The sequence below is a fragment of the Bubalus kerabau genome, chromosome 21 (assembly GCF_029407905.1).
Source record: "Bubalus kerabau isolate K-KA32 ecotype Philippines breed swamp buffalo chromosome 21, PCC_UOA_SB_1v2, whole genome shotgun sequence".
In the NCBI taxonomy this organism is placed as follows: Eukaryota; Metazoa; Chordata; class Mammalia; order Artiodactyla; family Bovidae; genus Bubalus; species Bubalus kerabau.
The window spans coordinates 63977606-64000104 of NC_073644.1; the positions used below are offsets into that span (position 1 = coordinate 63977606).

General features: G+C 50.8%; 1 protein-coding gene across 1 annotated transcript; it reads right to left on the reverse strand.

Moving 5' to 3' along the window:
• Positions 1-340: 340 nt before the first annotated feature.
• On the reverse strand, positions 341-16002 carry LOC129636048 (uncharacterized). The gene is made up of 5 exons (XM_055559317.1): positions 15958-16002; positions 15843-15904; positions 13312-13469; positions 5354-5575; positions 341-459 (listed from the first exon to the last, which is right to left on the reverse strand). The coding sequence occupies exons 1-5, from the start codon at positions 16000-16002 to the stop codon at positions 341-343; spliced, it is 606 nt and encodes a 201-aa protein (XP_055415292.1).
• Positions 16003-22499: the final 6497 nt, after the last annotated feature.

A 22499-nucleotide genomic window follows, 5' to 3' on the forward strand; every position in this document is an offset into this window, starting at 1 on the left:
CCCTGAACTGTGGCCCGCCAGGCTCCTCTGTCCATGGGAATCTCCAGGCAAGAACACTGGCGTGGGCAGCCATTCCCTTCTCCAGGGGATCTTTCCAACCTAGAGCTGGAACCTGGGTCTCCTGCACTGCAGGCGGATTCTTTACCTTCTGAGCCACCAGGGAAGCCCAGAAGACCACGTCACTTATCCTTAATTCTCAGATTAGATAGACCCTCCGGCTGCTCCCCTCATCAACAGCCTCCTCTGTGATCAAGTTCCTATCACCTCCATCACTTGAAGGACCCCGGATCAACACACAGCCGGACCACACAGTCAGATGGAGGTGAGCGGGAGGAGGCTCTCAGGCCGTGGAGCTGAGCATCGCGGCGCCGCTCCGTCGGGGCCTGCCTGTGCCCGGTTGGGTGCGTGAGTGGCGGAGAAGGCGCTGTCGGCCCGCGTCGGCGGGTGCTGCCTGGGCTGCTGAGAGGGGAGAACCCTTTGTGCCTTAACACCCCGTAGCTTGCTCAGAGGGACCAGCTAAGGATGGGCCGGTTTGATGGGACAGGATTAAACGCATTTCTGGTCGGATCTGAGCCAACTTCCCGCATCAACATCACTGTAAGTGTTTCAACAGGGGAGTCAGACAGGGTCAGGCTAGAACTTTCTTTATTCACTAAATCGAGTCTAACTCTTTGCGGCCCCGCGGACTATAGCCCACCAGGCTCCTCTGTCCATGGATTTCCCAGGCAAGAGTACTGAAGTGGGTTGCCATTCCCTCTTCCAGCGCATCTCCCTGACTCAGGGACCGAACCCACACCTCCTGTTTTGCGGAGGACTCTACCGCTGGGTCTCCCGGAAAGCCCTGGAACCTCCCGCTGTTGTTCATTCTGCTCCATCCAGGGTGAAGTGGACAAGTCTGTTATCGGCCGCCTTTCATTTCTTCCTCTGCATCCCTCTCTTTGCTCTCTCATCAAAACTGCAGGCCCCCTTCTTTCTTTCCTTTTTTCCTCTGTTAAAACTTGATCTGAGGAAAATAATTGATTAACAATAACTTTGAGTCAGATCAGTCCTGAGTGTTCATTGGAAGGACTGTTGTGGAAGCTGAAGCTCCAATACTTTGACTATCTGATGTGAAGAACTGGCTCATTGGAAAAGACCCTGATGCTGAGAAAGATTGAGGGGAGGAGGAGAAGGGGATGAGATGGTTGGATGGCATCACCAACTCAATGGACATGAGTTTGGGTAAACTCCAGGAGTTGGTGATGGACGGGGAGGCCTGGCGTGCTGCAGTCCATGGGGTCACAAAGAGTTGGACACGACTGAGCAACTGAACTGAATTGAACTTTGAGTCAATGGACATTTGTTCACTGCTCTTCCCTAAGTGATATTTTCCTCATTTATTCACCAAGAAGGTGGCTGGACTGTTTTGGAAGTAGGGTCCTCTGCTATCCCTGAGTTCACCCCGGGGGACACATCCACCCATCAGCTTACGTGGGCTGTTGGAAGTGTGTGACTGTGTTTCAGAAGCCGCTCCCCAGGAACAGGTGGAGGCTTGCGATAGTTGGATACTCACTACCAGATTTCCTAAAAAATAGCAGCAAATACCCGTAAATAAACATTAGAAATGAGACAGACTGCTTAGCATTTAACATATTTTTAAAACATCATTTACCAGTTTCTTCCTTCCTTGCCAGTCCTTAGAGTTGCCAAGTGGGCCCTTAAGATTTGGCCCAACCCCACCCCTCTAGTGATGAGCCCAGTGCTAGGGAAACATGACCTGAATTCAGGCAAGCCTTGTGTGTGCTGTTCTTACTGAAACCTCCAGATTTCATCCACTGCCACGTCGTGCTCGTAAGGAGAGGTAGCTTTAGGATGCTTGGCTTTGACAGCTGAGAAGCAAGGCCAGAAGCCCTCTGCCATAGCAGCAATTGCTAATACACCTCAGCCTTCCAATCAGAGCTTCAGGAGGGTCCCTCTGGGAGGACAGGGCATCTTCCGACTGGTCCATTCTCTGAGACACAGCAGAGCAGGTCTCCCAGAAGAAACTACCCGTTACCCTTAAAACTGCTCCCGACGCCCTGTTGTCTGACGCCTAAACTACTGCAGAACATCCCTCCCTGGGGTCCAGAGCTTTGCTGCCTACAGAACGGATCTGTTCTAAATCCTCTGTGTGTATGTACTCATTTAATGATTTTCAGAGTCTGCTATTGTCTCTGTTTTACAGACAACAAAAATGGAGGCTCGGAGAATGAATTGCCCAAGATCTTGCAGCCAGTAAGGGACAGAGCCAGGATTATCAAAACAAGTCAGTTTTACCCCCAAGACCCCAGCTTCCTCCCCTGAGTCTGTGACACAGCCTTCAGTGGGTGAGGGTTTGAGGAGACGGCTGAAGAGAGCAGTCACATTTGCCGATCTAGCTCATAGTGGATTGAGGAGTATTTTGCCTCATTTTAATTTCTGAAGTTTTCTCTTGCCTGTAACAGGAGACATCTAAGTAGTTATGTCATATAAACAGTCATTACTTAGGTGTCTAGGGCTTCCCAGGTGGCACCAGTGGTAAAGAATCGACCTGCCAATGCAAAAGATGTAAGAGATGCAGTTTCGATCCCTGGGTTGGGAAGATCCCCTGGAGAAGGCAGGGCAACCCACCCCAGTATTATGGCCTGGAGAGGAGCCTGGCGGGCTACAGTCCCTAGGGTCGCAGGGTTGGACATGATTGAAGCAACTTAGCACACTAATATGTCTACATATAAGACATATAAGTAGAGACATAGAAGTCTGAACCATACAGATAAATTTGACGAAGACCCAGCTCAGTCTCACGTCACAGCAAATTTCAGAATGGGTGATGCAGCCTGGGTTTCTTCAGGATCAATTCTAGCAGCTTTCTAACGCCGCCACAATTGAAAAGTTTTCACTAAAACCCATCACCAGAGAGCACCACACATTTCTGTTGTATTTGATCCTCGAGTTTTGCTTCTGCAAAAATCAGAGGAAAGTGCCAGTATGATGGCAAACAGGACTTCTTCGAGTCACCAGGCACTTGTCCAGTTCCTGGCAACTGACTCAGGCATTGAACACTGCAAGTTTCATTTCTTCTGGCAAGTGTAACATTGACATCTTCAGCCATTTCTCCTAACACTTCTTTGAATTTGATTTTCTTTTTTATATAACTGTCCCTTTCCTCACTATTTTTTGTCTTTTGGCAGAAGTATCTGCCCTCTCGCCAATTTCTTCACACTCATCTTTCAAGAACAGTCTTAAAGCATCGTGCACCTTGTTCCAGGTGGATCCTGACAGTCTGAAAGTATTCTTGTATGCTTACATAGAACAGCAGAATTGAAGTCACTCCAGTCCACACTTCTGTCTGCAGTCGCCCCCACTGTCAGGGTCTCGTGCCCTGTTTGGGGACAAGCGCCTGTAACTGCGTCCTCCCTAGGTGACAGGTTAACGACCACATGGACTATTTATTAAAAGGGTAAACACCACAGATGTGCTCATTGAGGCTTCAGTGTATAGTAGAAACTCCACAGTAACCACAGTCGTTTAGAACTTCGGCCAGGTTTTTGGTGAGGAACCTTGTATCCCTGGGCTTCCCAGTGGTAAAGAAACTGCCGCCCAGTGCCCGACATGTAAGAGGCAGGTTCGATCCCTGGGTCAGGAAGACCCCCTGGAAGAGGGCCTGGCAACCCACTCCAGTGTTCTTACCTGGAGAATCCCGTGGACAGAGGAGTTTGATGGGATACAGTCCATGGGGTCACAAAGAGTCGGATACGACTGAAGTGACTTAGCACACACACAATGTTGTTGTATCATCAGCGTTTAGAATTGCTGTGCGCGGGGATCATGAGTGGCTGACCAGCTTTTAGACCGTTTCACTAGCATTCTAATATTCCATGTAGACAATGTGCCCTCTTGCACCAGGTAAACTGCCCCCTTGCCTGCCTTTTAACTCACAGCCTTTCACAAGAAGACTGACTGACCTCACCCGTGGGCGCAGGCATCAGGAACCCCTCCTGCTCCCACAACCCTGTGACTTCTTAGCCTCAAGCTCGCTTTATTGCACAGGATCGGTTGTGGTGTTGAGTCGCTAAGTCATGTCTGACTCGTTTGTGACCCCATGGACTGTAGCCTGTCAGGCTCCTTTGTCCATGGGATTCCCCAGGCAAGAACACTGGAGTGGGTTGCCGTGCCCTCCTCCAGGGGATCTTCCTGACCCAGGGCTGGAACCTGCGTCTCCTGCATGACAGGTGAATTCTTTACCGCTGAGCCACCAGGAAAGCCCCTTGCACAGGATTAAACATTTAAAAACAGAAGTTCCATAGGTGGGGTTTTTTTCTGCTCACACCACCCCCTTTACCTGGGAGGGACCGTGGGCATCAGAGCCCAGCTGACACCCTCTGGTCTCATGGCCCCGTCCCCCCAGGCCAGCTCTCCGCAGAGAATATGGGCTTGCTCTCCAGCTCTCCAGACACCCTCTTTTCCTCGCCTCTGGAAAGTAGGGTTCTTGTCTCCTTTTAGCCACGCATTTGAGATCCTGGCAAAGACGGCTCTTCCTCCCTCTCCCTCACGGCAGACGTTCTGCTGAGTAGTTTCTGGTACCCCTGCTAGTGAGCTCTGGGGCTGGCCTTGAGGGCAGGGGCCTGGGCCGTCCCTCCTGGGCGCCTGCAGAAGGGGCCCCTGTAGGAAGGGTCGGCCGTGGGCACCACCCCTCGGGCGATCCTCGCACCCTGTCCCGGGCACTGCTCGCCCTCCAGGTGAGCGCTTTGCCTTGCTTGGCATCCTCAGAACAGCTGGGCCCTGGGGACGTCTGGGTGGCCCTCTGTAACAACCAGAGCCGGGTTTCCTGGGCAATGCCCCGCTCATGCACACAGTCCTTTCTGTCATGGCCCTGCCCTCAGACTGTGCAGGAATGACTTCTCGAAGATAACGCCCGCCCCGTTCCTGGTCTCTGTTCCTACCTCCCCTCTGTATCCGCCTGTCACCAACCTGAGCCGGAAGGCGGGGCGGCCTCTTCATTCCCATTTTAGAGGCGGGGAAACAGATGCTGAGGGTTGAAAATTACCCACGGGGGTGCGTGAAGCTGCCCTTAGGGGCAGAACTGGGACCAAAAAACACTCCCACCCCCAGTTTCTTTTTTTAATTAAATTTTTAATTTTATATTGGAATATAGCTGATTAACAATGTCGTGATGGTTTCAGGTGGACAGCAAGCAACTCAGTCATACACATACATGCACCCATTCTCCCCCAAGCTCCCTCCCATCCAGGCTGCCACGCAGCACTGAGCAGAGTCCCCTGTGCTGTAGAGTAGGTCCTTATTGTGTATCCACTGTCCTTAATTTTTTAAACACATGCGTTTATGTAGTACCTACTCTGGCCGCACGGGGGCTCCACTGCCGCGCACGGGCGGCCCTCTGGCTGGATGCGCGGATTGCTCACCGCGGCGGCTTCTCTTGATGCCGAGCTCGGCTCGGGGGCGGCTCGCGGGTCCCCGTCGCTGCGGCCCGCGGGCTCAGTAACTGGTTCGCGGACTTCAGAGCGCAGGCTGGGTGGCTGTGGGCGCGGCTCAGTTACTCTGAGCAGGTGGTGTCTTCCTGGACGAGGGATGGAGACAAAGTGTCCCCTGCATCGCGAGGCGGGTTCTTAACCACTCGACTTCCCGGAAAACCCTGTCCGTTTAAAATGCAGCACTGTCCCACCCCCGTTTCTTAATTTCTCCTCCGCCCCCGACTTCAGTAACTTAGCCCAGGCCTGGCCTAAGCGCAGCAACCCTGGTTACACCAGCGACACCATGCAGGCACTCAGCTGCGGAGTGCAAACAGACCCAGTGCCCGCCTCTCAGAACTGACGATTCAAAATCCACTCCTCCACTGAGTATCAGTATGTCTCTAGAAGCACGGAAAAGTGGGGATGGCATAAAAATAGCTTCTTTCTACGACTACGTGTATTTTTATATCAGGCCATAGACGTCTGTTACCTGTGTCTATAAGCAGCACATTTAGGAAATGATCCAAACAAAGCTATACATGAAGCATGGCAGCTTTGTGGCCCCTGACCCGAGTCCCCGGGGGTGTTTGTGGCAGATGGTAACTTAAAAAAATTTTTTTTAATTTATATTAATTGGAGGATAATTACAATATTGTGATGGCCTCTGCCACACGTTGGGCTTCTTCCCAGGTGGTACTAGTGGTAGAGAACCCGCCTGCCAATGCAAGAGACGTAGGAGATGCAGATTTGATCCGTGGGTTGAGAAGATCTCCTGGAGGAGAGCAGAGCACCCCACTCCAGCATTCCTGCCTGCAGAACCCCAAGGACAGAGGAGCCTGGCAGGCTACAGTCCATGGGGTTGCAAAGAGGTGGACACGACTGAAGTGACTTAGCATGCACACACACATGCACTGCCATATATCGACACGCATCAGCCGTAGGCACACCCGTGTCCCCTCCCTCTGAGCCCCCTCCCCCTCGCTCCCCACTCCATCCTTCCAGGTCGTCACAGAGTGCCAGCTTTGGGTCCCTGCGTCATGCATCTAACTCCCACTGGTGACCTGCCTTACATATGATAATATATATGTTTCAGTGCTGTTCTCTCAAATCATCCCACCCTCTCCTTTTCCCACTCTGTCCAAAAAATGTCTGTCTTTACATCTGTGTGTCCTCTGCTGCCCTGCATGTAGGATCATCAGTACCGTCTTTCTAGATTCCATATATATGTGTTAATAAATGATGTTTGTTTTTCTCTTTCTGACTTTCACTATGGATAAGAGGCTCTAGCTAGGTTCATCTCCCTCATTAAAACTGACTCAGACGTGTTCCTTTTTATAGCTGTGTAATATTCCATTGTGTGTATATACCACAGCTTCCTTATCCATTCATCTGCTGATGGACTTCTAGGCTGCTTCCGTGTCCTGGCTGTTGTAAATAGTGCTGTGTGAACTTAGATGTTGACTTTATCATGGCTCCCATCCCACTTTGCACAGAGATGTAGCTGCTGAATCTTCCTAACACAGCACCCTGCTCAGTCCCCACATTTCCACACAAGGTTTCAACTGGGTTTTCCATCCCCGCTACAAACTTTGTGTATATTACTCTAGGAAACATGAAATGAGTGAGATGTGGGTGATTTGTCTTTTCAGGCAGCTGCTCCCTGGTCTCCCTGACCATCCCTTTTCCCCACCCACCGCTCCTCCCCAGGCTCCAGAAAAGTGCCAGGGTTGACGAATTGCCAGGAAGTTCATCATCACGGTTTGAAATAGAAGCTACACACCTGAGATATAGAAAACACTTGCAGGAGGGCCAGCGCGTCACTGTGGAAATGATTTATTTGCAAGGCACGCCTCTGTCCCCGCCACACCCCGGGCAGCATTCCTGGGGCAGGCGTTCTGGTGAGAGTCCAGGCCAGGCCATTGTAAGGGGCCCCACCCCCTTGAGAACTGTAGCTTGAGAAGCTATTTCTCAGAGGTATTTGCCGTGTCTGAGAGGACAGAGGCTTGTAGACTGTGTCAAGTTGGTTAGGAATTGTTCATGGAAAAATCTCAGTGGTAGGAGTAAGCGATGAGCAAGATTGTTGTTTTTTAGTTGATAAGTTGTGTCCAGCTCTTTGTGACCCCCTGGACTGTAGCCCGCCAGGCTCCTCTGTTCATGGGATTCCCCAGGCAAGAACACTGGAGTGGGTTGCCATTCCCTTCTCCAGGGCATCTTCCTGACCCAGGGACTGAACTCACATCTCCTGCGTTGGCAGGCGCCTTCCCCACCGCTGAGCCCCAGGGAAGCTGGTGGGGAAGGCACAGAGAGGCACCCCCTGTGCGTCCCCATCCACCACATCCCCTCTCCCTCTGCTTCCAGCTTAGCCTCCCTGTCAACACTGGGTGAGTCCAGAATTAACGATCCTTGAGCCCCATGCAGGGTTGAAATTCCACGTCCCCCCAGAACCCGAGTGTAGTCAAGCTGAGAATGGACTTGACTGGGCACAGGGGCCCCTCAATCCAGCAAGTGTGTCCTTAAACGAGAGAAGCACGGGAGCAGGGTCACAGGATGAGCAAGGGCCAAGCCTCGGAGCACCTCCACTAGTGAGCCGCTGCCAGGGGCCCAGGAGAGTGGAGGAAGGACCTTCCCCAAGAGCCTTCCCTGCGAGCGTGGCCGGCCAACCGCTCGAGTTCGGACCTCTGGCCTCTGAAACCGTGAGAAGAGAAAGCTCTGTTATTTTCAGCCGCCTGCCTTGTAGTAAGCTCTTACAGCAGCCTTAGGGAGGGATGGCCCTTTCCAAGTGATGCGTCTGTTCCCAGTTCTTTACGTGGGCCCTGCTCTGGGGAGAGACGACATTCAAACCGAGGCAGTGGGTGTAAATACCCTGAGGCTGCAGGCTGGGCCCAGTTTCGCTCACAGAGTAGCTGTGATGCTGGCCCCTGGCAGCGCTGCCAGGGCTGCGGCCCAGCCCCAGGGGGCCGGCTCCAGAGCCTCAGCTTGGCTGGAGCTAAGTGAAGGCCCCCGGCGGCCTTAGGGGCTCAGCAGACGACTTGAGAAGGATGAGGGCAGCTGTGGGCTACTACTGGCCGCTGGAAGTAGGGTCATAAAAATGTAAAGCTATGGGATCCTTTTTGCAAGCAATGGTTGCCCAGTGAGAAGGCCCATGCGGGAGGGGAGGGTGAGGGGTGCCCTCTCGATCCTTGGCTGAGCAGATCTTTAACAGGTTTAATCACCAGGCACGGTATTTCACACGAATGGTCATTGGCTGTGAGGATACAGTTGATCAGGGCATTTTGCCTGAAAAAGGTGCTTTTCTTTTTCTTGTTTGACAATTTTTTCTTTCTTTTTTAAGTTTCATCATTGGAGCATAGTTGCTTGCCGGTGTAGGGTTAGTTTCTGCTGTGAACACGGGATCAGCGGTGTGTGTACATACAGCCCCTCCGTCTAAAGCCCCCACCCATCACCTGGGTCACCACAGAGCTCTGAGCGGAGCCCCGTGCCACCAGCAGGCTCCCGCGGGCCAGCTGTCTCACACGTGCTTGCGCACACACATCAGGGTCACCCTCCCGGCCGTCCCAGCCTCCCCTCCCCCTCCCCATCTCCACGCGTCTGTTCTCCATTCCTGCCCTGTAAATAGTTCATCTGTACCATTTTTCTAGATTCCATATATATGGGTTAAAATACGATATTTGGTTTTCTGACTTACTTCACTCTGTATGACAGACTCTAGGTCCATCCACATCTCTACAAATGAAAAGTTTTGTTCTTTTTTTATGGCTGAGTAATATCCCATTGTATTTATCTACCACATTGATCTAGTTTTCAAGGTAGCATTTCTTCTTATTTTTTGAGAGCTCTTGGGTGCAACCCATATTTATCTTCGGGGAGGGGGGAAAAGTCCTCAAGTTATCTTGTCGTTTCCTTAATTTACAGTTACCCCTGAAAATAACAGAAAACCACTGGCACCCTATGCTGTATGCTCACATAAACTTAAGTAACCAGTTGGCTAATAATCTTTTATCCCCTTCGGAAAAGAAAAATACCTTTTCTCATAAAGCAGTCTCCATTAATGATGATTTAAATCTCCATGACACTGTTTATTCCCCTCTAGTGAGTGAAAAAGAGGTCATTCTCAGCACACATTCTAGACAGGACCATCACCTGGTGTCTTGGGCTCCCGGCTGGCAGGGGCTGGCATCAGAAGTCCTCAGAAATGGGGGGATCAAAAGGAGCAAACGAGAAAGAGGAGAGGGGACTTCCCTGACTGTCGAGCAGTTAAGACTCTGTGCCTCCACCCCAGGGGGCACGGACTCGATCCCTGGTCGGGGAACTAAGATCCGGCATGCCATGCTGTGTGGCCAAAAAGTTAAAGAAAAAAAAAGAAAAAGGAGAAGGAGGTCGGGGAGGACAGGACGCCTTCCAGCAGTCTTTGTGCCCTTGGGTTGTTGCATGTTCACCTGCCTCGTTCCCTGACACGAAGCTCCGCTGCCTTTTTGCTCCTCATGTGTCTCTGGGATTGACTCAGAGGCGCTGCTCAGGTGAGGAATTTCCGCAGGCCAGCCTGACAGCCAGCAGAGCTCCAGGCAATAAAACGCAGACAGAGGAAGGCCCCGCTGGACGGGAAGAGAAGCCCACGAGGCCTCTGGCCTTTTCCAAGAAGGGCAGCAGGTGATGTGCCAAACAAAAGGCAGACCAAAGCCTTGGGGTGGCTGCCTCCCCTTCTGAGTGGGCCCACTGTCCATCCCCCAGCAGAAGGTGCTACCCAGAAGCACAGAACGTGGCTGAACTATCGCCGCCTCCTAACGTGGGCTCAGGAAGGGCCATTGTGTGTTCTCAAGACATGCACCAAACATGTGCTTTGTTTTCATGATTCCTGAATCATATTTTGATGAACTGGAGTGATTTACTGAATGCATTTCAAATAAGGGTTAATTCACCCCATTCTGGGTTTCACATTGCCTGGGATGCCACATGGGAAAAGACAATGGCATCCCACTCCAGTACTGTTGCCCGGAAAATCCCATGGGCAGAAGAGCCTGGTAAGCTGCAGTCCATGGGGTTGCTAAGAGTCAGACAGGACTGAGTGACTTCACTTTCACTTTCCACTTTCATGCATTGGAGAAGGAAATGGCAACCCACTCCAGTGTTCTTGCCTGGAGAATCCCATGGACGGAGAAGCCTGGTAGGCTGCAGTCCATGGGGTCGCACAGAGTCGGACACAACTGAAGCGACTTAGCAGTAGCAGCAGTAGGATGCCACGTGGAAATTCAGGCAGAAGGATGGTACCTTCCAAACAGCAGGAGAAACTCGCAGAGCCACCCAGGAGACCACCGTCATGCAGCTGGGGAGAGGGGTCAGGAGCCCCTTGCGGGAGTCACTGTGATCTGGTCTGGATCATGACCTGGGTCTCCTACTAACAAGCTGTTAACTATGCACAAGCTGTCAGCTGCGGAAATATCCCTCCTGTGAGCCCTACTTAGCTTACCTGCTGGATGTGCAAGCTGTCCTGATGAACCAGGTGCCAGCTAATCCTGATAATTCCTGACCTTGGAGCCCTTTAAGTGTCCAGGTTACCTTTAGGACACTGAGGTCCAGTGGTTCTCTTGGATGGTTCAAAACCTTCCTAGTCTTGATAAGCTCATAAATGAAAAAGAAGAGAACTTTATAGCTAACTGGTAATGCTAAGTCACTTCAGTTATGTCTGACTCTTTGAAACCCATGGACTATAGCCCTCCAGGCTCCTCTGTCCATGGAATTCTCCAGGCAAAAATAGTGGAGTGGGTCACCAGGCCCTCCTCCAGGGGATCTTCGCAGCCCAGGGATCAAACCTGTGTCTCTTACATCTCCTGCATTGGCAGGCAGGTTCTTTACGACTAGCGCCACCTGGGAAGCACCAAACTATAGAAGCAAACTATTTAAAATAACCATGTTTTCTAAGGCGCAGTTCTGTCAACTGCAGCTGAGAGGAGTTGGAAAGAGAAAGAAGCTCCCCTCAGCTTCCAATTATACCATAACTGTTTAAATTTTATTGAGTAAATAATTATCTCTGTGGGTTGAACAAAAAAATACGATTCAGCACATAACACCCCTCAGTCATCTGTCAGAGGTGAGGCTTAAACGTGTATTTAACACGTGTGTTTCTGTTTTTGTTTTTAATTCAGTGCCCTGATACAGAGAAGGCAGGAACTATTCATACTTCCAGGGGCCAAATGACTAGTTCTTTTGATATGTTAGTTGTTTGTTTTCATCTCTTATTAGAATTTTTGTTTGGGGTTTTTAATGTCTTTTGAGCCAAAGGCAAGAATGGAGAGGAACATCGAGGCTCCCGGTGTGAGTGAAGCGAGAACTGGGTGTGTGTTGTCATCTCAGGGATGAGAAGGGGACAGGCCCGGGGGTTTCCCGGTGCAGGTCACGGGGAGGCAGGAAGGTTCGTGAATGTGCCTGGGGCAGGAAGGGAGGCCGGCAGCAGAGCTTCGGACACACTGATTTTTTTTTTTTTTTTTTTAGAGTATTTAATCCGTCTGTGGGCTTCCCAGTTGGCACAGTGGTAAAGAATCCTCCTGCCAACGCAGGAGACACGGTTGGATTCCTGGGTCAGGAAGATCCCCTAGAGGAGGGCACGGCAATCCACTCCGGTATTCTTGCCTGGAGAATCCCATGGACAGAGGAGCCTGGTGGTCTACAGTCCTTGGGATCACAAAGAGTCAGACATGACTGAGCGACTGAGCACACACACAGTCTGTTTGTAGGATGTATGGTAACCCTAAAAATTCATTCCAGTACACATTTGGTGCAGACAAATACTGCGATTTCACTTGTATGAGGTACCCCAAACAGTCAACTCACAGAGTCAGAATGTACCCTGGCGGGTGCCAGGGGCACATGCAGGCTGGGGCAGGAGTGGAGAGTTAGCGTTTCGTGGGGACAGAGTCCAGTCTTGGAAGGTGAGACATTTGGGAGATGGATGATGGCCAGATTTGCACAACAGTGTGAGTGTTCTTAGGGCCCTGAATTGTACACTTAAATACGGTTAAAAGAGCATGTTTTGTATTATGTGACTTTTACCACCCTTAAAAAAGCACTTAAAAAAAAAAAAAAGAGTAGATATAAGCCCCCATAATGTGTGTGCTGGGCTGCACACGAAGGCTTTGTGGCCAATCACAGCAGGCACAGGGTGGGGAGCACGTGGGGAGTCAGACCGAAGCCGCGTGCCGGAGGATGTCGCTTCAGCCGCTGATTGGACGGTGGCGGCTCTCCGGTCAGGAGACGGAGGGAGGGGTGACTCCCGGGGCCGGCCGCCGGGGCATCTTTCCTGCTCTGGAGTCGCCCTCGGTCACGACCGTATCTGCTCTTCTTGTCCGCCCAGGACAGACGTGTGGAATGCAAATCACTGTGGCTGAAAATGGGGGTGTTTACGGGGACCTGGGGCGTCACTGCAGAGTCCTGTCCCAACCCGGAGGGCTGTGCAGATGCTGGTGGGGAGAGGCCTGCAAACGCAGAGACAGTTCCGTGGTAAAGATGGAAAAGTAGATCTTGTCTCGTGCTTTGGACAAGCTTAGAAAAAACGGAGCTATTCGACGGTGACAGGGAAGAACCTGCATGGGAACCTTGGGCTCCGTGTAAATCGCCTTGTCATAGGACACCACTCCTTAAAGACCCCCTTTGAAAAATAAAAAGATCCCCCTTTGTCTTGGTTTGCTACTAAGCCTAGTTCTTCATGGGAAAAGAAGAAGAAAAAATACAGATTTTTGTGCTTTCTTCCCCTTTGTTGGCAAAGCCTTCTTGTTCCAGTTTGAATCTTCTGAAAGTGCAAATTGGTGACTGTGGGTGCTCACCCAAATGCTCTTTATCTGGGTCCACGTACCTGTCTCTGAACTGCTGAGGACACCCGAGCGCTGCCTTACCTCGGGGTGACCCCCTTCCCAGAACCACGCTGCCCCTGCCAGCAGCAGCCTGACGAGCCGCCGGCGCACGGTGACGGGGCACACCAGGCCCGTCACACCAGGACAGGCTGGCTCTGCCCTGCAGCGTGTATTCCAGACTGCCCTTCACGTGGAATAAGCTCAAGTCCCAGTACTTCTTGGAGAGATTTGTGCAGGGGGTCACGGTGGCCTGGGCCACACAGCGCAGCCTCCTGGCTGGAATCCCGCGGTCAAGAGAGGAAGCCTGATTCTCCCGTGGGTGAGCGAGCTGACCATGGTTCACTCCAGCCAGGCAGGGAAGTTAGTATCTGTGTGACCAGTTGGCCCCAACACGCAGCTTTGTGGGAGAAAGGTCCTGGGAGCTGAGTGAAGAGACTCACGCCGAAAACAGCACGGTGATCAAGAAAAGGCTTGTTACCAAAGCCAGAGCTTAAGGCAGTGAGCACAACTTTGATTTATAACAAGAGCTATTTGTACATAATTACTAAAATATTGATTGCACATTCAGCAGTGCGCCTAAATTAAAGACAAGCCAAATCCGGTAATAGCACCAAAAGAATTTTATTGCAGTCACCGTTTAGCCCTTTCCTGCAATAATCTGGCATTTTGTAGAGGACATTTCAATATATTGAGCGTTGCCTTTGATGATTGCACCTCCTCCTCATGCGTATGGAGCTCCTGGTTGAAGGCATGAAACAGTCAATAGGACACAAAGGCGGGTCTGTATATACAGGCTGAGATGGGAGCAGGGGTCAGGGTGCAAATAAATCAGACCGAAACAGTCAGGGAAAACGTCAAAGGTGAAGGACTAGGGGGAGGAGAGGATTGCAGACACACGAGAAGGCATGCCAGACAAACTGGGAGGGAGGAGCTTGAGGGTCGCTTGCCAGCTGCGTGTTACAGGCAAGTTCAAGTCCATAGGCGCTGACTGCAGATGCACTTTCAGGTGCGTGCGCCACCTGGCCTCATCCCGGACTGTCCCACAAGGTCCCAGGACCTGCCCTTGGACCCTCACCCCATCTTCTCACCCACCCAGACCTCTTTTCCAGGAGGTCAAGTTTATCAAGTGTATCCCCGCCCCATGGCCCCTGAGCCACCATTCCCAGTGTGTCCTTTCCCTGGTATGCTTGTCTCCCCAGTATTTTTATGGGTGGGGTTTCCCGGGTGGCTCGGTGGTAAAGAATCCTCCTGCCAATGTGGGAGACACGGCTTTGATCCCTGTGTCGGGAAGATCCCCTGGAGAAGGGAATGGCAGCCCACTCCAGCATTGTTGCCTGGAGAATCCCATGGACGGAGGAGGCTAGGGGGCAGTATATAGTCCAAGGGTGGCAGCGTTGGACGCGACTGAGTGACTGAGCAGCACCAGCTGTGTTCTTATGGGTGGACCCTTCATCTCTTTCAAATCTTTACCCAAACATCAGTTTCTCAGCCAGGACTTTCCTGTCCTTCCTGTTTAAAATACAGCTCTACCCACACGTGGCATTCTCTATTCTTTTCCCAGGCATTTGGTTTTTAAAGTATTTTACTTGTCTACTTTGTAACCTCTGTATGGGCAAGGACCTTTATCCGTTTTGTTCACTGCTATACGCTTTTCACTTTCATGCACTGGAGAAGGAAATGGCAACCCACTCCAGTGTTCTTGCCTGGAGAATCCCAGGGACGGGGGAGCCTGGTGGGCTGCAGTCCATGGGGTCGCACAGAGTCGGACACGACTGAAGCGACTTAGCAGCAGCATACTCCCCTAACCTAACACAGTAATGACTTGTGGTAAATATTCAGTACATATTTAAGGATTAGATAAAAAATGATCTCTTCAGCTATACTAATTTTCTCTTTTCCACATTGAAGTGTGTTTTGTTAACTTTTATAATTGTTCAAGTTGACTTTTTCCCCCCATAACCTTCCTGGTTCTTTTATGGTCTTATATTGCTTACTTATTTTGTGATTCCTTTGTTCAGCCTTTAAACATGTGCACATCATCATTTTATAATTCTGTGTCTGATTAATTTCATGAGCTGAAGGAAGGGAGTTTAATTCTGTGCTGATTCTCACTCATGGTGGCTGTTTTGCTTGTATTTTTCACGGTGTTTAATTCTGAGCTCATTGATCAATCTCTGGGGGCCTCCTGAGGGCCTAAGATGTGGATGCTTTTATCCAGAGAGGACTCAAGTTTGCTTCTACTGAGGGCCAGAGGCACCGGCCCAGACCAACATATATATATACATAAGACCGACTTCCTTGTGGTCCAGGGGTTACGACTGCGCTTCCAAGGTAGGGGGCACAGTTTTGATCCCTGGCCGGGGAAGTAACATCCCGCCAGTCTTGACCTAAAGAGTAAAGCCAGTCTGTTGTCCATGGAGTCAGCTGTTGAGAGGTGCTAGGCCGCCTCCCGCGTGTCCTTCTCCCGCACTCCATTCCCCTGTGGCCTCGAGTTGTGGGGTGGCAGTGACAGCGTCTCACGCCCCTCGCTTACCTCTCCGCGTGGTGCTGGGTGAACAGCAGGTGTCTGAGGTGTAACTCCTGCTTTACTGGTTCCTATTTAAACACCGAATCTGGTGAACGAGCACGCTGCCCTTGTGCCCCTTTACATCCATCCTCTGGTCCCACCGGGCCTTGTTCAGTCGCTCAGTCATGCCCAACTCTCTGCCAGGCTCCTCTGTCCACGGGATTTCCAGGTAAGTATACTGGAGGGAGTTGCCATTTCCTCCTCCAGGGGCTCTTCCTGCCCTGGAATTGGACTGGTATCTCCTGCATTGCAGGCAGGTTCTTTACCTCTGAGCCACCAAGAAGCCCATGTCAGTTTACGCAACCCAAATCTCAGCATCCTTGAGGCCCTTTACAAGATTAAGAAGGAACATTGTCTTTAAAGGAGCTGGCGATGCCAGGAGGGTGTTGTGTTGCTCTTTCTGGTTGAGCGGGTGTCCCTGCTGATGGGGAGGTCTGGTCAAATTACAATGCAGGTACAGGACTCACAGTGGGCGTAGAGAGGAGACAAAGGGCAGAGAACAGTTTTTTCTTGTGTTGACATGAGATACGAATGTTATTTCATAATAATAAAACTACATATATATAATTAGTATTTATACTATATATGATATATTGTTTAGTCTCTAATCTGTGTCTGACTCTTTGTGACCCCATGAACTGTAGCCCACCAGGCTCCTCTGTCCATGGGATTTCCCAGGCAAGAACACTGGGGTGGGCTGCCATTCCCTCCTCCAGGGGTCTTCCCCACCCAGGGATTGGCAGGCAGGTTCTTTACCATCTGAGCCCCCGGGGAAGACCCCCCCCAACCCACCCCCGCGAGTGGCGGGGCCCGCCCTAGTTATTTGGGCCTGAATTATTCCAGAGCTTCCTGTCTGCTTGCAGGGAGTGGTGCAGGCCTGTTGTGGGTGCGGTCTGGGGAGTCGGGCGGGAGTCCGGGGTCCATCTGTGCGGGAATTCGTTGGGGCTTGGCTCTCTGCCCGCGGGCGCAGGGCCATCTGGACCGCGTCAGGGCCCCGGGGGCAGTTCCGGTCCTCAGCAGCCCCCGCAGCCCCGGGCCTGTCCGCGGGTGTCCTGGCCGCGCCCCTCCCCGCGGGCGCGGGGGGCTTCCTCGTCCCAGAGGCGGCAGGTGCTTTTCCATCTGCCGCGTCCACGACCCGTGCGTCCCCACTCTGGCCCACGAGGCAGACAGGGGAACTTCCCGGGAGACCGCGGCAGCGAGTCCTAAATCGCTTCATAAGGAAGGAGAGGGCCCTCCGCAGCCACGCCTCTCAGCCCAGCCCTGCCTGCCCTGTGTCAGAGCTTCCAGAGCGAGGGCTGCCCAGAAGCCCCCAGTGCCCCCGCAGCCTGCTCTGCGGGCTCTGCAGGTCTGAGCCTCTCGCCCCCGAGGATGAGTGCAGTCAGCGCGTCCCGGCTGTCACTCACCCGCTCTCACTGCTCCGGATCAGCGCAGCCTCCCTGCAGCCCGCCTTTCAGCGCTGGACTCAAGACAGCCCAGGGAGGTCCTCTGATGCTCCGGCGGCGTCTAACTCGGTTAACAGATTCGCTCAGGGCATTAGATACGCTCTGAAAGGAATCAGGCCGCGGGGAGGGGAGGGTCCATGACCATCCTAAATCAAATGGAGGAGACCATTGACAGATCCTCGCTTCTGTTGCATCAGGACCCGCAAGCGGCATCAGGGACGTGAGGCTGGGGAAAGGGCCCAGAGGCAGAATGTACAGCCTGGCTCAACTCCAGGCGGAAAAGAAAAGTTCAAATCAAACTACACTGCAAGTCTGCCACGTGCTGTCAAATCACTGGGCAGGGAGGCTGCGCGGAGGAGGTCGGAGGTCATCCCCTGGCCTCTGGGAAGGAGTTCCTGCCAGGGGAATGGCCACGTTGCTCCAGGAGCCCAGGGCTGGAATTCAACAGGTGCGGGGAGGTGCCAATTCCGGGGGCGGGGGGGAGGGGGGGCGGTGCTCCGCTTCCCAGGCTCAGTGCAGGGAGAACCGCCGGTGGTATTCACACATTCAGAAGGATTGTTTCGGTTCGCCCAGGAGGAGCCCATTCCAGTTCCAGAAGAGCAAAATTGACTCCTTTTTTCCCTCCAATGTCACTGTGTATCACCACTGGTCAAAACTGTCCCTTTGCTCCAGAACAGGGGTTCCCAAATCCTGCACCATGGACCGGCACACCTGTTAGGAACTGGGCCACACAGCTGGAGGTTAGAGTTAGTTTGAAACAACTTCAAATCTCCATACTTGATGGATTAAAGTCAGAGTGGAATATCCTGTTGTTCAGTTCCCAAGTCATGTCCGACTCTTTGTACCCCATGGACTGCAGTACACCAGGATTCTGTTCTCCACTATCTCCTGGAGTTTGCTCAAACTCATGTCCATTGAGTCGGTGATGCCATCCAACCATCTCATCCTCTGTCATCCCCTTCTCCTCCTGCCTTTAATCTTTCCCAGTATCAGGGTCTTTTCCAATGAGTTGGCTCTTCGAACATCAGGTGGGCAAAGTATTGGAGTTTCAGCTTCGTCAGTCTTTCCAATGAATATTCAGGACTGATTTCCTTTACGATTGACTGGTTTGATCTCGCTGTCCAAGGGACTCTCAAGAACATCCTTAGTTGCCACAAAAGCACAGAAAAGCCTGCTTCCATTTCTAACATCCCATCTTTACAAAGCAGCGTTTTCTGCAGTAACAGCAACCAAAACAAGATTACAGAGCAGACTGGACATAGTCAACACACTTGAGGTGTCACTGTCTCCCATCACCCCAAGATGGGACCGCCCAGCAGCAGGAACACAGGCTCAGGGCTCCCACTGGCTCCGCATGCGGTGAGGTGTGTGCGTAGCTCACTGTGTGTCACCAGTGGTCATAACAGAAACGCAGGGCACGTAGACACGACGTGCCTGGCTCTGTCCCAAGTCACATCTCCTTCCTCGGCCTGTGGAAAACCTGTCTTCCAGTCCTTGGTGCCAAAAAGTGGTTGGAACTGCTGCTCTAAAAAATTCTTCTCTCGTTCTTAGAAAGTTAGTCAGAATAAGTATCACAGTTTGGAGTTTAAGCTTAGAACAAGCAGATGCTAACTATGACAACATTCTCCTTCCTGGAGAAATAGATGGTGGTTTGTGCGAGGTTCTGCAGAGCCTGATGGAGCCCTCTGACAGAGCCCAGCAGTCCTTTTCAAAGATGACACATGGTGCCTGACTTTTGTTCATTGGGGAACCATTTTAAGGCATATTTTAATTGGATATTTTTTATCATAGCCTTTGAAATTTGATTAACATTATCTGTTTCTCTACTGTTCTCAAGCCTTAAACATTCTGCCCCTTCTCTTAATTATTGGCAATTGATCCTACTTCTTCACCTAGAAAATAGGAGTTCTTTTCTGATTCCTTCTGTGTCCACCTGTGTCTATATACATGTGGAGGGCATGGCAACCCACTCCAGTATTCTTGCCAACAGAGGAGCCTGGCGGGCTATAGTCCATAGCGCTGCCAAGAGTCGGACACAACTGAGCGACTAAGCACATATATATGTGTGTGTATGTATATAGGTATTAATACAAAAAGCCATGTCCAAGCCTGGTTCTCTAACCTTCTGAATGATGTTGGCACCCTGTTAATACACTCCATTTTGGATTAAATTAGCTAGAACTGGTTTCTGGTGCTTGTAGTAAAGAGCCCTGAACTGATTCACTGGGGGAGCTCAACTGGCTTGGCTCTGTGGAGTCTCTCCTGGAATACATGACTTGGGAGATTTCCCTGGGCTCCAAACCACCCCAGGGGTGGAGTCGTGTGGTGGTTCCATCTGCTGAGGGCTGAGGAATGGTCTTTTCCACCATCCAGGCAAGCCAGCCTCCTGCCCAATGCTGCCCCCTTCCTCCACTGCAGGGTCGAGCACGCTCATGCTGCCCAGTTTGGACATTCACAATGGGGCAAGCAGCCTGAAAATTAAAGTGAGAACAGAAAGCAGCTCACAGAGGCAGCACCAATGGCCCACAACCACGTGCAAAGATAGTAACACTAGTCACCAGGGCAGGCACAGAAAACCTATCACAATAACCACTGAGTGGTGAGGCCGTGGGGCAGGCGGACTGGAAGGCACAGCTCTTTTGAAGAGCAAATGGGAAATATTTAGAAAAGTTAATGCCATGCTGAGAGTCGGACTATAAAGAAAGCTGAGTGCCGAAGAATTGATGCTTGTGAACTGTGGTGTTGGAGAAGACTCTTTTTTTTTTAATATAAATTTATTATTTTAATTGGAAGCTAATTACTTTACAATATTGTATTGGTTTTGCCATACATCAACATGAATCTGCCACAGGTGTACATGTGTTCCCCATCCTGAACCCCCCTCCCACCTCCCTCCCCATACCATCCCTCTGGGTCATCCCAGTGCACCAGCCCCAAGCATCCTGTCTCATGCATCGAACCTGGACTGGCGATTCCTTTCACATATGATATTATACATGTTTCAATGCCATTCTCCCAAATCATCCCACCCTCACTCTCTCCCACAGAGTCCAAAAGACTGTTCTATATATCTGTGTCTCTTTTGCTGTCTCGTACACAGGGTTATTGTTACCATCTTTCTAAATTCCATATATATGCATTAGTATACTGTATTGGTGTTTTTCTTTCTAGCTTGCTTCACTCTGTATAATAGGCTCCAGTTTCATCCACCTCATTAGAACTGATTCAAATGTATTCTTTTTAATGGCTGAGTAATACTCCATTGTGTATATGTACCACAGCTTTCTTATCCATTTGTCTGCTGATGGACACCTAGGTTGCTTCCATGCCCTGGCTATTATAAACAGTGCTGCGATGAACATTGGGGTACACATGTCTCTTTCCCTTCTGGTTTCCTCAGTGTGTATGCCCAGCAGTGGGATTTCTGGGTCATAACGCAGTTCTATTTCCAGTTTTTTAAGGAATCTCCACACTGTTCTCCATAGTGGCTGTACTAGTTTGCATTCCCACCAACAGTATAAGAGGGTTCCCTTTTCTCCACACCCTGGAGAAGACTCTTGAGAGTCCCATGGACTGCAAGGAGATCCAACCAGTCCATCCTAAAGGAGATCAGTCCTGGGTGTTCATTGGAAGGACTGATGCTGAAGCTGAAGTTCCAATACTTTGGCCACCTGATGTGAAGAACTGATGCGTTGGAAAAGACCTTGTTGCTGGGAAAGATTGAGGGCAGGAGGAGAAGGGGACGGCAGAGGATGAGATGGTTGGATGGCATCACCAGCTTGATGGGCATGAGTTTGAGTAAACTCCGGGAGTTAGTGATGGACGGGGAAGCCTGGCGTGCTGCAGTCCATGGGGTCGCAAGGAGTCGGACACGACTGAGTGACTGATCTGGACTGAATGCTGTGAAGTACTTTTGACCACAGCTAAATAGACACCTGAAGAAACGTACACAAGATTATGTATAAGAATGTGCATAGCATCATTGTTTTTAATAACAAAAAACTGGAAACCTCCTAAATACTCACCTTTAGAAAGTGGATAAATGCTGTATACATACAATAGGGTATTAGCAGCAAAAGTGAGTGATCTTGAGCTACGTGTTCAACATGAATGCTTCATGGGCAGCATGTGGAGAAAAACAAGTTGCAGAAGGAAGCATTCAGTATTCTTATAAAAGTTTTAAACAAGAAAACATGGGAAGAAATGCTATATTTTGTTTAGGGATACAAATATACATAGTAAAATATAAATGGAGTCATGGACACTAAATTAAGAATAACTGTTATTTCTAGGTTCGGGGATATGAACACATGAAGAGGAGGGTGTAATATTGAGCACAAGGCTCTATTCTGTTTAACAAGCTGGACTGTGGGTGCGCCTTGTCACAGTTCTACAATGTCTCATTACGTAAACACTTGGTGAGCGGGCTTCTCCGGTGGCCCAGTGGTTAAGACTCATGCTGCTGATGCAGGAAGCACAGTTCAGTCCCTGGTCAGGGGCCTAAGTCCCATGTGCCTGGTAGCACAGCCAAGAGATGTAAAAAGGAAAAACACCTTAATGAAACAAGGGATTAGGAAGGAGGGGTGAGCCACAGGCAGTTTCCCAGGTCATTCAGGGGCAGCTATGGGTTCTGCAAACAGTGATTTTTCCAGACACTGCCTCGGGATTAATCTGGGTGTTGATTTGGCCAACATTCTACCAACATCACTCAGTTTCCTGGTTCACGAACTGATGGTTCTGTTGATACTACACCTGCCTCCCGCAGCTTATATTTCATGATTTGTTGAGAGAGAGGACACGTGAGCAGCTAACAAGCACTTCGGTTCTTTTCATCTCCTCCTTCCCATCTCCTTCCTGTTATGGATTGGATTTGTTTTGGAGGAAAAAATAATTAGGTAACTGATTTCTGGCAATGCTCTCTTCTCTGTCTTCTTGCACATGTGCTCACCAGCCTTCTCCAGCATCAGTGGGAAAAACAGAGCATTTGAATAAAAGAGCAGATAGGCTGATGGACACCACTACACTGCAGCAAAAGTGCTGGGGAAGTCCCCAGCTCCTCCCCAGCAGCACAGTGGCCTCTTCCCCCACGAACGTCAGACGTTGGGCAGTTGTAATAAAGGGTAAGACCACACCAGGATGTGGAAAGGACACAAGCACAAGCTCTCTGGAAATGAATTAGTCG